Here is a 15974-nt window from a genome sequence, read left to right as displayed (position 1 = left end):
ATATCAATGAGGCAAATTTATCTATTTAACACTAAATAAATATGGGTAAAGGACATCTGAATGTTTATGAGTAATGTCAGCAATTTCTCTTTAAGTAAGAAACAATGTACAAACAAAAAATGAGACATATGTGTTCAAGAATTTCTAGACATATTTCTAAAATATCTCCAATGATGTCTTAATATACTACCTTTCTGTCAGCAAATCTGAGGGCTGAATGCATGTGAAAAAGAGAGAAGAGAGAAGCCAAAATAGCATTTAGTTTCCATTAGACAACTCAAGGGATTCATTAAGAATATGGACATAGCCAGGCGGTGGTGGCGCACACCTTTAATCCCAGCACTTGGGAGGCAGAGGCAGGCGGATCTCTGTGAGTTCGAGGCCAGCCTGGTCTACAAGAGCTAGTTCCAGGACAGGCACCAAAAAAAGCTACGGAGAAACCCTGTCTAGAAAAATCCAAAAAAAAAAAAAAAAAAAAAAGAAAGAAAGAATATGGACATAGTGGTCTGTAGAGATGGCTCAATGGTTAAGAACACTGGCTGTTCTTCCAGAGAACCCAGGTTTAATTCCCATCACTCACATGGCAGCTCATAACTGTTGATAATTACAGTTCCAGGGGATCTGACAAATTTACACCAATGCACATAGTGTTTTTTTTTTTTTAAAGAAGTCAATGAAGGCATTTTTAAACATTTTTTTTAATGGACATAAAGAATACTGCATTCTCTGAATTAGTTTAAGGTCTAAACACCATCATTAAAATGAAAGGTGACTATGTATTGTTTAAATTTGTTCTTATCCTGGAATGTCTTGTTTTCTCCATTGATAGTGAACGATAGCTTGACTGGGTATAGTAGCTTGGGTTTGCATCCATGGTCTCTTAGTTTCTGCAGTACCTCTATCCAGGACCTTCTGGCTTTCATGGTTTCCATAGAGAAGTCAGGTGTAAGTCTGATAGGTTTACCTTTATAAGTTACTTGCCCTTTTTCCTTTGCAGCTCTTAATATTCTTTCTTTAATCTGTATATTTTGTGTTTTGATTATTATATGGTGAGGGGATTTTTTTTTTGATCCAGTCTGTTTGGTGTTCTGTATGCTTCTTGAATATTCAAAGGAATATCTTTCTTTATGTTGGGAAAGTTTTCTTCCATAATTTTGTTAAAAATATTTTCTGGGCCTTTGAGCTGTGACTCTTCTCCTTCTTCTATCCCTATTATTCTTAGGTTTGGTCTTTTTATTGTGTCCCATATTTCCTGAATGTTTTGTGATGAGAATTTGTTGGTGGGAGCCTAGGCAGTTTGGATGCTCACCTTACTAGACCTGGATGGAGGTGGGTGGTCCTTGGACTTCCCACAGGGCAGGGAACCCTGATTGCTCTTAGGGCTGATGAGGGAGGGGGGCTTGATTGGGGGAGGGGGAGGGAAATGGGTGGCGGGGAGGAGGCAGAAATCTTTAATAAATAAATTAATTAATTAAAAAAATAAATAAAATGAAAGGTGAACTAAGAAAATAGTGTGATACTTGAATTACAGAACAGTCTGGCAGGTTTTTGACTGAAATGATCAAAACAAGAATTTGATCAGTCTTTTACGTGCAATTTCCATCACTATAAAGATACTTTCTGGGATAAGAGGAACTACAGACACAGACTTATAAATTATGCCATCTCATCAACAATGTAACTTCCGAATTTAAACAGAAGTGATATTCTGACAGTCATTAAATTAAATATTTCAAAGCAAATATTTCTTAGTTTGATCCCACTACCTAAAGCCTTGAAATGTCAATATGGCTTCCCACAAAGACATGACAAAGAAAAATATGCTGAAATGCAGATAACTTATATTTGTTGTGGGAATGCAGACAATAAGTATTTTGTTCTACAGGAACTTTTGACTTTCCACTATAAAAGAATAATAATGTAAGTTTGCTTCATGATAGGTAACTTGTCTCCTTTGTATTGAAAATCCAGATACTGTACCCAGAAAATTTAGATTTTTAAGAAATATATTATGACTGCGAATACTGATTTGTGAGGCCATTTCTAAAAGCATCTTTTCCTCTCACTGGTGATACTTTTCTACATAAAGCAAAAAGTGTAGTAACTAACATAAATTGGCTCACCAACAAAAACCAAGCTCTGTGAAGTTTCTGTATTATCAAATAAGAACCAAAACAAACCAGCAAGTTACTACCAGCACAGCACCAAGGAAACCCCTACATTTTTATGACTCCCTTTACAGGACTGGGTTTTATAAGACTCTGTCTTCTACCAATTCAAAGAAACCCTTTTGAACACCAAAGTAGAAGTTACTGGTGTGTGTCAGGAAGCACTAAGGGGATGGAACTTTCTATGGCAACTAGGGTGGAGGTTATACAGACTGATATCTAGCCCCCACCCTCGAATGCCAGTGGTTTTTAAAACAGGTCAGAAATGTCACTTCGATGGGTCACACTCAGAATATGACCCCTGCTCATACCTCATAAAGTTCCATAAATTGCCCAACACTTTGTCATATATATTTCTGCTTAAATTAGAAAAATTAGTGTAGTTTCCTAAAACTAGGAACTTAATCACTACTCTTATAGAGAAGGGACTGTAAATGTTTCCTGAGTTTGCATGTGGATTTCAGAGAGTAACAATGATGTGAAACACTGTGATAACAACCGTTGTGTCCTGTGAAAGATCCCCTGAAGACAGACATGCAGGAGAACAATAACAGTTTACCACCAAAGAAACCAATTCATAGACACAATAATTCAAATACGGTCACTATTTTAGTGAGGACAGTTAACCTGCCAACTTCTATCTTATTGTTCCTTCTCCAACATTAAACATATACCATCCTCAAGCTTTTTAGAGAGCACGAAATTTTCAATTTTAACAAAAACAAATAAGAAACTTCAAAGATTCTGCAATGCCATCTGTCCCCATCCTTGGATAGGGTAGTTCCTTTACCTGGAGATTGATCTCTGCCTCGTAGAAGGTTAGGCATGAGCAGTAATGTCGATCTGAGTCAATATCCGTTAGGACCACTACAAAGAATGTTGGCTGTTTCCGTTCTCTGGACAGATGCCATCCACCAGGCTGACAAAACTAAAAAAAAAAAGGGGGGGGGGATCATATTTTAAAACAAAAAATAACATTTTTAATACATAAAAATATTAAACATAACATTGTCATTAAAGCTATATAATTGAGGGGCTATGGAAATGGTTCACAGGGTAAATGGTGCTTGTTTCATACACATGAGGATCGGAGCTTGAGCCCTAGTTCTCATATAAAAAAGCTAAGGGTGATCATGTGCCTGACATCTCAACATTAGAAAGGGGACAGGAGGAGGATCCTAGGAGTTCCCTGATGAGCCAGATTAACCAAATGGTGTGCTCCTGATTCAGGGAGAGACTGTGATTAAAAAAAATAATAAGCTAGAAATCAATAAAGGTACATGCTGTTGACCTCTGGCTTTCATAATGCAGGTATGGATGTGCATATATACACATGTATCACACACACAAATTTATCTATTTGATATGGTATGCTACACCAGCTAATAAAAACGAAATTCATGTACAGCTTCATAGCTTTGAAAACATTCATCAAATTTTCCCATAGAAACCATTCTGAGATGACTATCTACTTTTGGCATATGTAGTAACATAGCACCAAAATAAGAAACTCTTCCTCCAAATATTAGAATAAATCACGGTACAAGGTGGAGAGGAAGTGCAACAAAGGAGATTGTTTGCGAGAAGGAAGGCAACCAGCAAGAGGAGTGCAAAGGAAAGAGAAATGACAGTAAGGGAAGAATAAAGATAAACTGAAATGATGGGTATGTGTGAAACACCACTTCCTTGTATGCTAACCAATAATTTTTAAAGTCAGTGAGGGATTGCAGAGATGGCTCCATGACTGAGTGCTTGCTGTTTAACCAGACCACCAAAATTCAGACCCCAGCACCCTTGTAACAAGTCAAGTATGGCTCCCACGTTCCTGTAACCCCAGCACTGCTAAAAGGAGAGGTAAGAGGAATTACTGAGGCTTGCTAGCAAAAAACACAGGTTCCAGATTCAGGGAAAGACCTTGCCTCAAAGGAATATTACAAAGAATGATAGAGGGGTGTATTCCACACCCTCCTCTAGTCTCTGCACCCACCACAACTTACATGTTCACGTGTACAAGTGCACACATACACCTGAATGCATATATCACACACACATTAAAAAATAAAATGGATTCATTAAAAATCATTGTAAATTCTAACATGTGAGCAAATTATGTGAATAATACTCTTTTGTAGTTCTTACAATTGATGAGCACATAGAACACTGAGCCAAAAAAATCCTGAGAATCTCAGTTTTATAGCAAATGGCTGTTAGCATGTTACTAACCTTAGCTTCTACTACAGAGTAGGAGAAAGGTATACCTGTGGGACAACCAGGAAGTTTATTCAGATTATTACAAGCTCAGAAGTGTCTTTCAAAATTCAGTTACTCACTTTCAATTTTTGATACATTATTAGATTTTTTTATTCTTTGATGGTTTCATAAATGTATATGCTGAATTTTAGTCACTTTCATACATATAAACATTACTCTCTCCCTCTAAAATCCTTCTTTATAACAGCCTCATCTTCTGACTCAGAATCGGACCTGAGGTGCTGGTATTGATTGAAAATAATAAAGCTGCACATTTCCTATCACCAGGTCTATTGTTACCACTTGTCGGACAACTATTCCTGTGACATAAAGCAAATCATATATTCTCATGGGGTATACTACATGTCCATCTGGAGATGGTTGGGTTTGGAAAAGCTGCATAACCCAGGAGAAATGCTATTGTTTTCACTGAATTTTAAATGAAACTGAGGTTTCAAAAAGGAAAAACTATATTTTAGTTCTAACTTTATCAAACAAAACTTTTCACTTATAAAACTGAAGTTACCTGTCATAGAAGAGTTCACGAATAATAAAATATCCTTTTAGAGCAAATGACCTATTAGATAAGTTCTTGGATATTTTTTACTACCTGAAACTAGAAAAAGCATATGTGTCCAGTTTTCTCAATTTTTTATGCATACAGATAATATAAAAATTTAACGGAATGACAAGGTCCATAGTTTATTTGAACTAAACTGAATGATCTTTCAAAGATAGCATACTAAGATCTTTGGGTAATGATCACATTTAGCATCTCTGGTAAGAAGCCTTCATCCACATCTGTAAAACCATACATTACTGACCTGTAGTAATTAATAAAGGAGTATATGCCATCATTAAACTCAAACATTTAATTTACCCCTTTTAAAAGTCTACAAGAGGCTAGAGAGATGGCTCAGCAGTTATGAGCACTGTTTGCTCTTCTAGAGGACCCGGGTTTAATTCCCAGCAACCACATGGCAGCTAACAGTCTGTAACTCCAAGATCTGATACCCTCACACAGACATATAAGCAGGCAAAACACCAATACAAATAAAATAAAAATAAATAATTTTTTAAAACGAAATGAAAAGGCTGGGCAGTGTTGGTGCATGTCTTTAAATCCAGTACTTGGTAAGTGGATCTCTGTAAGTTCGAGACCAGCCTGGTCTATAAGAGTAAGTTCCAGGACAGCCAAAACTACACAGAGAAACCTATCTCGAAAAATCCAAAAACAAAACAAAGCAAAATAGGAAACATTCAAAGAGATACGATCGTAAGACTTCCCTAACAGCCCCGTTGCCCTAGTTTACAACAGGAATGGTGGGATTAAAGGTACTAACCTCAAAATTTGGGAAAATTCCAAGGATCGTTTTTCAAACAGGTAAGTATTTCTTAACTGATTAAATATTAACTGTATTTAATGTAACCAGAGTTAAGAAAACAACGGCATTTTATGGTTAGCCTGGTCGGATAGCTTTACTAAGCTTTTCACTAAAAGTTTGCCAGTAGTTACCTATACACTGGTTAGATGTGAGATCCCATATTGCAAATATAAAATTAGAACACACACAGGAATTATCTCAAAGTATGTATTAGAAAATAACATCAGACTCAAACTTTACAGGAAAATATGAATCTATATTCTCTCATGAAACACATGAGTATGAAAATATCCGGTTAATAAAGTTTATACAACTAAGTGTATAAAAACTGATGTTTCAAAGCATGAAAACAAATGGCTTTAAGCTATGATTACAAATGCACATTTACTGTATCACAGAAAAGCAGTAACAGGATTTGGGGATTAGGATATGACCCTAATATGTAATGAGAAGTTATTTCCCTTAGGACCTAGATTTGAAAAACAATAATGCTAATTGGCTTAGTCATTTCAATTCTTCACAAAGTCTGCTGATGAACTAATAAACAAGGAGAGAGTAGACATTACAACTCTTAAACCTAGGCTCCAGTCACATTTCTGACAGGAATGTGAAAGAATATTTAGACAGCTGGGAACAGGATAGTCACAAAAAGACAATGAAAAGAATGATAAGCATTAAACAAATAGAAGAAATTCAGGGTTGTGTTCCCTAGTGTCTTTACTGGCAAACAGGAGAAACAACTGCTATCACAGGTGCAAACTTAAAATGCTTAGAACTGACAGACAACATTGAGACTTATGTTTTAGCCACCTTCAAATAACTGAGAAAACATGCGTGTCTAGAACTACCAATGAACATACCACATAAACTGACAAAAATACGGCTTTTGTCACACATATACACAGGTCTTACCATCTCCTTTCTGACTTGACCTCACCACTTCACACAAATCAGACTCATGAATATGTTATAATATATCTGGGAATACCTAAGCAGGAGATTCCTTATTAATCTAAAGTTTCTTTAAGACCTTGGCATAGCTTGGCAACTGGTACTCAAGGGTGCAAGTTAGGAGTACTCAGTGGTCAGTACCCCAGGATTCTGCATGATGTATTACAAACATTAACTCTGTTCATTACCCAAACATTAGAAGTAGATCATGTTCAGTAAAACAGTTCAACTCTCCACAAACTAAAGTAGAAATACAGAAGACCTCATATTTGTAAAACCACTCACTATGCATAAAAAAGGACATGAAGATGGGAGTAGGATATTATAGGGAGCTCCAGAGGGAGTGGGGTAGTCACTTTGGTGCCATAATATGCATGTATGTAAATTAAAGCCAATCTTTTTTGCTGATTTTTATTTCATTTAAAGCTTATAAACAATTAAATTATTAACATGATAATTTAATGGTGGCTAATGTATTAAAGAGCTATTAAAATAAGGAATTGAAAACAAAGATTTTATATTTGCAAAATCATTGTCTAATCATAACTCATAAACCTAAGTTTACAATGAAATTAAGGCTATGGGATGCTAAGGTCATAGGGCCAGTTTGTGCTATAAAAAACTTTATGGACTTCTGGGTAAATCTTGATGCTTCCATTTATAGAAATATGTAGGAGAATGTATTGTTCATTAAATTAATTAAATATTACCAAATTAATCAGGTTCAAATAGTACAATGACATTTATCTACTACATAAAGTCACAATTTGTCAACATATGATTACATAAAAATACTGAATTTTGGGTTTTTAGTCTTATTTTTTGAGGCAGGGTTTTTCTGTGTATCCCAGCTGTCCTGGAACTCACTCTGTAGACCAGGCTGATTGTGAACTCACAAAGATCTGTGTGCCTCTGTCTCCTGAGTACTGGGCATAATGGATTAGTTTTGATTTTTAACATGGAGTTATTTTGCATATCTTACATAAACTCTGTAAGATAGAGACTTCTTAAAACTGTAGTCACTCAGAACAAAATTTTTATAGTTTCAATGACTCAAAGAATCATAAGAGCATCAAGACTTTGTATATTTTAAGAGAAAATTAAAATTCTAAAAAATTATATTTTATAGTCTTTTAGGAACAACAAATTTCACTTCTTGAAATGATACCCTTTAAAGAATCAGAAACACATATACATAATGTCTTAGAAAAGAACTTTTAATAAAAATATAAAATTAACAATAGTCATATAAATTCCTTGGTTTTTGAGGAAATGTAAATTTTTCTTATTTAAACAGAGGAAATAAGGTGCATCCTATTTTAATACTTCTTCCTTTCTGGTAAACTATAAACATTGGAATTTTATTCATTTCCTGGATAACAAACAGAAAGTATGCTATCACTTGGGGCTTTTCCACTCATAATTCCATTACCATATTCTCAAACAAAAATTATCGGTATAATATTGGCAACTGACTCCTTCACAAGGAGCCATAATATGATCTAAGAGTTACATATATACATACATACACAATATGGTCTAAGGACTACATATGTAGCAGCTTAGTGGCAAAGTATTTTCCCAAAATATGCAAGGTCATAGGTTCCAACCACAGCGCCACTTTAGAAATAAAAAAGGTCTAAGCAACTGTGACAACACATGGTATGCAGTCATTAACAAGTCTTTATTCAGTTGCAGCTTACAAGAGTGCCTCCCATAACAAGTGCTCATAAAGATCCCCTTAAGAAAAATAAGGTAGGCCGGGCGGTGGTGGCGCACGCCTTTAATCCCAGCACTCGGGAGGCAGAGGCAGGCGGATCTCTGTGAGTTCGAGACCAGCCTGGTCTACAAGAGCTAGTTCCAGGACAGGCTCCAAAGCCACAGAGAAACCCTGTCTCGAAAAACCAAAAAAAAAAAAAAAAAAAGAAAAATAAGGTAGGCTTAATAAATATTTACATGTATTTCCTATATTTCTCATTAAGAGGAATTAAAATTATTTGAAATATTTTAACATTTAAGTGAAAGTACTAAATTTATTAATTGAAAATTTAAAAAATACTCTCTTTAACAAATGACTTACAAGGAAAAAAAATCAGAGAAAAGAGAAAAACTATAAATTAAGAAACATTTAAAGCTCCCAGACAGCAGAGGCAAGAAGATCTTGAATTCCAGCCCAGCCTGGCCTACAAAGCGAGCTCCAGGACAGCCAGGGCTGCAAAGAGAAACCCACTATTTTAAGAACTAAAACAAAACAAAGAAGAGGAAGAAAAAAACATAGTTAAAAGGCTCATCTTCCAAATGCACATATCCTCACTGTTTTGATGATAATTCAAATAAAAACACTGTAGAAAGACAGTAAATGAGTAATATTCACAGACATCCACAAACAGATATGTGAAGATTAAATGTTTGGTAATCTTAATGATCTCTTATCTGTTAGGTATGATAATGACATTGTGGTTGGGTTCCCCCCACCCCTTTTTTTTAAGTACTTTGTGTTTCAGAAAGACATACTGATACTGAGGAGATGGTCCATTGGGTAAGAGCACTTGCTGCTACGACACAGGAATTGGGTTCAATTCCCAGCTCCCATATGGTGTGGCCCAAAGTAGTCTATAACTCCAGTCCCAAGGGCTTTGATACCCTTCTTGGACACAAGAAATATACATGGTGCAGACACATCAAAGCAAAATACACATGCACATAAAACAAAATAATAAAATGAATTTCCAATTAATTTAAATTTTAAAAAGAACATAGACTAAAACATCAAAGAACAGTGACTCCTGTTTTTGATTTGTGGGTTGTTTGCTTTTCCGTGTGGCTTTGTTTTAAATGGAGGATTGAGCCTAGGACATCACACATGCTGCACAAGTGCTCTACAACGGAGCTATCAATCTAGTCTCTTCACAGAGTGAAACTCCCTTACTGTAAACATTACGGCAGCTTAACAGATGTATTAACGAGTTCATAAAGAAGGCTAAATGTGATTATCTCATGGCTTTTGCCACAAAACAGGTAAGATGTAGGTCCTGATTTGACCCCTAATTTAGAGTATTGTTTGGGTGAAATTTCCTGTTTTCTCTGAACCTCAGTTTTTCTTGAACACGAAATATCTCTCATTTCACAATCAGGATTAAATAATATGCATGTCAATGATTAGTACAGTGGCTAGTGCTGAAGTAGTAACCATGCTATAGAGCTGGCCAAACTGCAGCAGTGGTATTCAAGTTTACAGGTAATCAGTATCATTTTCACAGTTTCGATATTACGTTAAAGAACAGGGGGGAGTTGACAAATGGAATCTACGAAACTTGGAGGAGCCTGAGTCACAACCAGTTGAATGGGAGAGGGAACAGAGGTACCATTTTTCAAAGGATGATTCAGAGAGAGAGAGAGAGAGAGAGAGAGAGAGAGAGAGAGAGAGAGAGAGAGAGAGAGAGAGAAAGGAATAGTATGAATGTAAGTGATGGTGACCCTCATGTTAAAAGCAACTGATTCAGTTACTCTATTGAGAAACTATTATATGCCACCTGCAGTCTTCAGAACTGAAAACACAATTAAGACAAATGAAGCGTTTCCCTTTCACTTCACTGTCTGGTATTTCTGGAGATTTCAATGAAACATGGTTATTAACTTAAATATAAAAATAATTCAAGAAAACGTGGACTTGAAATATATATAAATAATATCTTTCTATTCTGTGGACTCGGGCAAGGGTTTATAATGGTCACATCTCTTAGCCTCTGTTCTCTTCCTTGGTACCTGATAAAGAATTCACTCAGATACAAAGCGCACAAACCTCGGAAAACACCTGCATCAAATTATCCTTCATACACCGAAGAGCAAATAAAATAAATTTCCAAGTACAATTCAAGCCACAGATGAGATTTCAGAGTAAAACTGAATTAAGTGTTGCTGCAAATGCAGACTGGTTGGAGCACCACACAATAGATGTTACTTCAAAACACAGGACACTGGAGAACCTGTGATTTGGAAATGACTCAAAACACACAGCTAAAAAGAACTAATGAAATATGATTCGAGCAGTTCAGATTTGTTAGTTTTAGTTCTCATGAGCTTCATAACAATGTTTGGTATGAAATGTTAACACTGTTTTTGATAAGACCTGTCTAAACAAGATGGGTTTTATTTACCAAAACAGAAACAATGTTTTAGCTTGATTTGGGCAGTGGGATAACTTTAGACGCTATCATCTGTCAGTCACCAGAATGTTTACTGCTTGTTTACTTAATGCAGTCCTTCTGAGAAAGGCATTTGCAGAATACTGGCTGCCCACTAAATATTATTGTTAGAAGCAACAACCAGAGATGGCTATCTAGTTAAAGCTGTTTGTCTTCATCCCTTGAAAAAAAATAAAAAAGAGAAAGAAAGAGAGAACAAACAGAACAAAATGTTCTAATCCAAAAGCTCAGTCTGAATGTATCTGGAAGATAGCAAATGGGTGTTTCTTTGGATCTTCAGAGGTAACAACATTTGAAACACAGCCTGGGATAAGACACTTTTCCATGTTACATTATTAAAATAAACCATATAAGGAAGAAACTTCCCTTGAAACAGCAACATCAAAATCAGTTGTTCACAGATGAGAAAGAGACCAACTGCCACAATACAGGCATGTCTCAAGCCAAACATCAGAACCAAGAGAAACCAAGATTTAATACAAAGCTGTGTGGGAGGAGGGGGAGGGAAATGGGAAATGGGGAGGAGGCGAAAATTTTAAGTAAAAAAGAATAAAATAAAGAAAAAAAAAGAAATTAATTTTATTAGTTGTTTCATAGATTTTTAAAAGTAATAATATTGTAAAGACAAATAAACTTCTCAGAGGCCAAAAAAATTAAAAAAAGAAAAAAGAAAAGAAAACCAAGTAGTTTCCAATTCCATTCACTCACTTACTGCCATGTAACTATACACTTAATTAGTAAATTTTATGTTGTACACATTTAAATACACATACACACACACACACACAGTGAAAGAAGAGTCAGTGGGCCCAAACCACTTACCAACAAGGGAATAAACAATATTATTTAAAAATAAAAAATTAAAACTATAAGAGATGAAGTCAGGTATGGTGACACACAACTGTAATCCCAGCACTAAGAGAAAAGGGAGAAGGAGGTTAGCCAAAAGCTAGAGGGCAGCCTGTTCTATACAATAATTTGTAGGCTAACCATAGTGAGACGAATTTCAAAAAAGGAAGAAAAAAAGACAAAGAAAAGGCACTTTAAACCACTAAAATTAGTATAATAAAATGGTCAAAAGACAATTCCCTCTTACCTAAACCCTGGGAATTAGGCAGATATGCTAAACCAAATCTAACTTTTCTCCTCTTAAAATTTCAGATCTAAAGTGTTGACTATAATTTTGACAGATCAAAAAAGAAATGACATTTCAAAATAATTATTGTAAAACCATCAGCACAATGAAGGAATGATATAAATACTAAATCTTTTAATGTAAAAATAAAATAAAAATAAAAACAAATTGAAAGATGAAAAGGCACATGATCATCTATCTCCTTAGATACAGAAAAGACTTTTGACAAAATTCAACACCATTTCATGATAAAAGTCTTGGAGAGATTAGGAATACAAGGGGTAATATACCTGAACATAATAAAGGCAGTTTACAGCAAGCTCATAGTCAACTTCAACTTAAATAGAGAAAAACTCAAAGTAATAATTCCAGTAAAATCAGGAAGAAGAGAAGGTTGTCCACTCTTTCCACACCCATTAAAAATACAGAACTTGAAGTCTTAGCTATAACAATAAGACAGCTGAAAGAGATCAGGGGAAGACAAACTAAAAAGGAAGGCGTCAAAGTATCTTTATTTGCCGATGATATGATAATATGCGTAAGTGACCCTAAAAACTCTACCAGGGAACTCTCTACAGGTGATAAACTCAGCAAAGTAGCTAGATGCAAAATTAACTCACAAAAATCAGTAGCCCTCCTATATACAAAGGACAAACAAAATGAGGAAAAAAATCAAGAAAACAAATAATTCACAATAAAATATTTGATTGTGTAACACTAAACAAGCAAGTAAAAGACTTTCATGATAAAAACTTATCAACATCGAAGAGAGAAACTGAAGAGTTCCTTCCACCTCCCTTTCCATCCTGGTCCACCCTCTTTCTGTCTCTCCTTAAAAACAGGCATCTAAGGGACAATAATGAAATAAAGTTAAAATACAGTAAGACAAAAAAGTCAGAATAGATTAAAACAAACAAAAGGAAAAGAGGCCAAGAAAAAGCACATAAAACAAATATAAAGCCAGGCAGTGGTGGCACACACCTTTAATTCCAGTACTCAGGAGGCAGAGGCAGGTGGATTTCCATGAGTTCGAGGCCAGCCTAGTCTACAAAGCAAGTTCTATGACAGGCTTCAAAGCCAGACAGAGAAACCCTGTTTTGAAAAAACTAAAAACCAAACCAAAACAAAAACAGATACAGATAAAGAAGCACACTCACTTGCACACTTGGGATTAGTATAATACAAAACCAGGCAGGTGTTTGCCACTACGAACAGGTATGTGGTGGAGAAATGGGAGAGAAGAAGAAACCAAGTGGTTTGTAAACTGGAGAGAGCAGGACTGAAGATGAGAAGGCAGTGAGGAACAAGCTGATATAGGTGGCCTACACACCACCTAGGGCCATATGATGTCCAGGCCTTTGCTCCCACTGAGAGTCATGACTGGGTCCGTGCTACAGTAGCAGGGTCTGTGTTGATGTCCATGTCATGTTGCCATCAAAGACCATAGGGATGCCTGTGGACTGAGCCACCACCTCAGGCCATGTTGATGTCTGAGGGTCAGGCTGACACCAAGACCAAGCTAACTTGAGTGACCTGCCCTGCCATCCAAGGCCATGGTGATGTCCATCCCAAGCTGCAGCCAAAAGCCATGTGTGGGTTGGTGGCAGCTGGGGTCAGTGTTAATGTGCATGGCCTGTGTTATCAGTGAGGACAATGATAAAGGAGGCCTTGGCGATCTGGGCACCAGAGTACTGGTCCCACCCCTCACCACCTCAGCTGAAGAACTGCCCTCTCAACCCCGGCTGGCACCAATGGTGTGAGCACAGGAAAACTGGCCCTGACCCTCACCTGAGGGAGGCAGTGCCAGTGGAGGCCCAGACTGACATCTCAGCTACTATCCAGGCCTGAATCCAGGACTTTGAGTTGGCATATCCCAACATCTACCCCATCTATGACTTGCTGCACGATGTGAAGAGACTGGTCCTGTGGAACCATAGTCACATGATCTCCGTGACTTGGGACAACAGCAGGATATTCAAAAGAAGTTTCAGTATTGATGATGTACCAAAACCCTTGAACCAGACCAACAACTCATTGCAATGAACATATGTAAGTAAAGCTGTTTGAGCGAAAAGGTACACTGCACGATATACTGCAGTTCCCAAGGCCACTACAACAAAGGAACATGTGATGGAGAGGCAGGAAAGACAGCGGAGTGAAATGTTTTGTTTTGAATTTTATTTTTGGGTGAAGCTATAGGAGTAGAGGATAGAGAGTAGACGTGGAGGGACTGGAAAATGAGTGGGATTGGAAAACATGATGTGAAATTCCCAAAGAATCAATAAAAGGAGCTATGTTTAAAAAAAAAACAAATACCCCACAAAATTGGCTACATACATACACACACGCACACGCGCACGTGCACACACACACACACGGGACTTGCAGTGTTATAAAATAAAGTAAAATTTTATTAAATTATTTTAAAAAGAGAGAGGAGTGGGGTGGGGAAGCTCTGACATGATATTATGAGACAAGGCACCTCCAAAGATGCCACTGAGTTCATTTTCTCTTGGCCATGTAATATAGGGTATGAGGCCAGCTCTTAAAGGTAGTTTGTTTCCCCTGTGAGAGTCACCTGGAGGAAATTAAATGTTTATTTGCAAGTGGTCATCAATTGGAGATAGCTTCTGGGTTAGAAATGTGGAAATGTACCCACTTCTTTCAGCTCTAGGACCTCATCTGCTGCAGACCCTTGCAGGCCCTGTGCATGCTGGCTCAGTCTGTGAGTTCATGTGTGCACCTACCATGTTCATCTAGAGGGTCTTGCTTTCTTGGTGTTCTCTATCCTCTGGGCTCTCCAAGGGGTGCCCTGAGTCCTAGGGGAGGGATCTGATGGAAACATTCGAGTTAGGGCTGAGTGATCAAGATCTCTCACTCTCTGCAGAATGTCTGGTTGTAGGTCTCTGTATTTGTTCCCATCTGCAGCAACAGGAAGCTTCTCTGATGATGGCTAAGTAAGATTCTGACTTATGAATATAGGAGAATGTCTTAAGAGTCATTTTATTGCTATTTAAAAAAAATTTTTTTAGGACAGTAGTATTTGGTTTTACCCTAAGTCCCTGAGCTATCTAGTCTCAGGTTCTTGGCCACCCAAGCAATATCAGGTAGTAAGCTTTCAATTGTTGATGATACCCAGTTTTAATCAGTGGTGGCCAGATAGGATGCAGGGTGCTACTTCAATTTTCTTATATCTGTTGAGACTTCCTTGATACCTGAGTATGTGGTCAATTCTGAAGAAAGTGCCATGAGCTGCTGAGAAGATATATTCTTTTGTATTTGGATAAAATGTTCTGCAAATATCTGTGATGTCCATAATTTCCCTGAAAGTATTACTGAATATTCCTTAAAAATTGAAATGGCACAATTGGTAGCTTTCTGTGGTTTGTCTTGGAAATAGGGTCTCATACGAAGCCACAGCTGTTTTAAAACTGGTATTTTCCCTTCCTCAGCCTTGCAGGTATGTGCCACCATGCTGAATTCTTGTTATTTGTAATACTGTGAAATCACAATGCACCAAAGAAGAAAAAGTAAATACTATAAATTGTTATCATGCACAAGTTTCAAATTACAAGCAGTAGGGAATACACACACAAATTAAGAAAACTCTTGCCAGGTGCTGGTGGCATACACCTTTAATTCCAGCACTCAGGAGACAGAGGTAGGCGGATCTCTGTGAGTTTGAGGCCAGCCTGAACTACAGAGGTCCAGGAGAGTCAGAGCTACAAAGAGAAACCCTGTCGCAAAAAAACAAACCAAAACAAACAAACAAACAAACAAACAAACAAACAAACAAAAAAGAGTGCTTGGGTTGAATTTCTAAAAGTACTCCTTGGCATATATCAAAAAAGAATTCTTATACACAGGGCCAGTCATATGG

General features: G+C 36.9%; 1 protein-coding gene across 1 annotated transcript in view; it reads right to left on the bottom strand.

Moving 5' to 3' along the window:
- Sbf2 (SET binding factor 2) overlaps positions 1–15974 on the bottom strand; it is a 403356-nt gene that overhangs the window by 245330 nt on the left and 142052 nt on the right. Inside the window, 1 exon segment of the mRNA XM_057777079.1 lies at positions 2959–3096. Within this exon segment, the coding sequence (XP_057633062.1) occupies positions 2959–3096 (138 nt within the window).

This window comes from Chionomys nivalis, chromosome 8, assembly GCF_950005125.1.
Source record: "Chionomys nivalis chromosome 8, mChiNiv1.1, whole genome shotgun sequence".
Classification (NCBI taxonomy): Eukaryota; Metazoa; Chordata; class Mammalia; order Rodentia; family Cricetidae; genus Chionomys; species Chionomys nivalis.
This window is presented reverse-complemented; position numbering and strand designations above follow the sequence as displayed.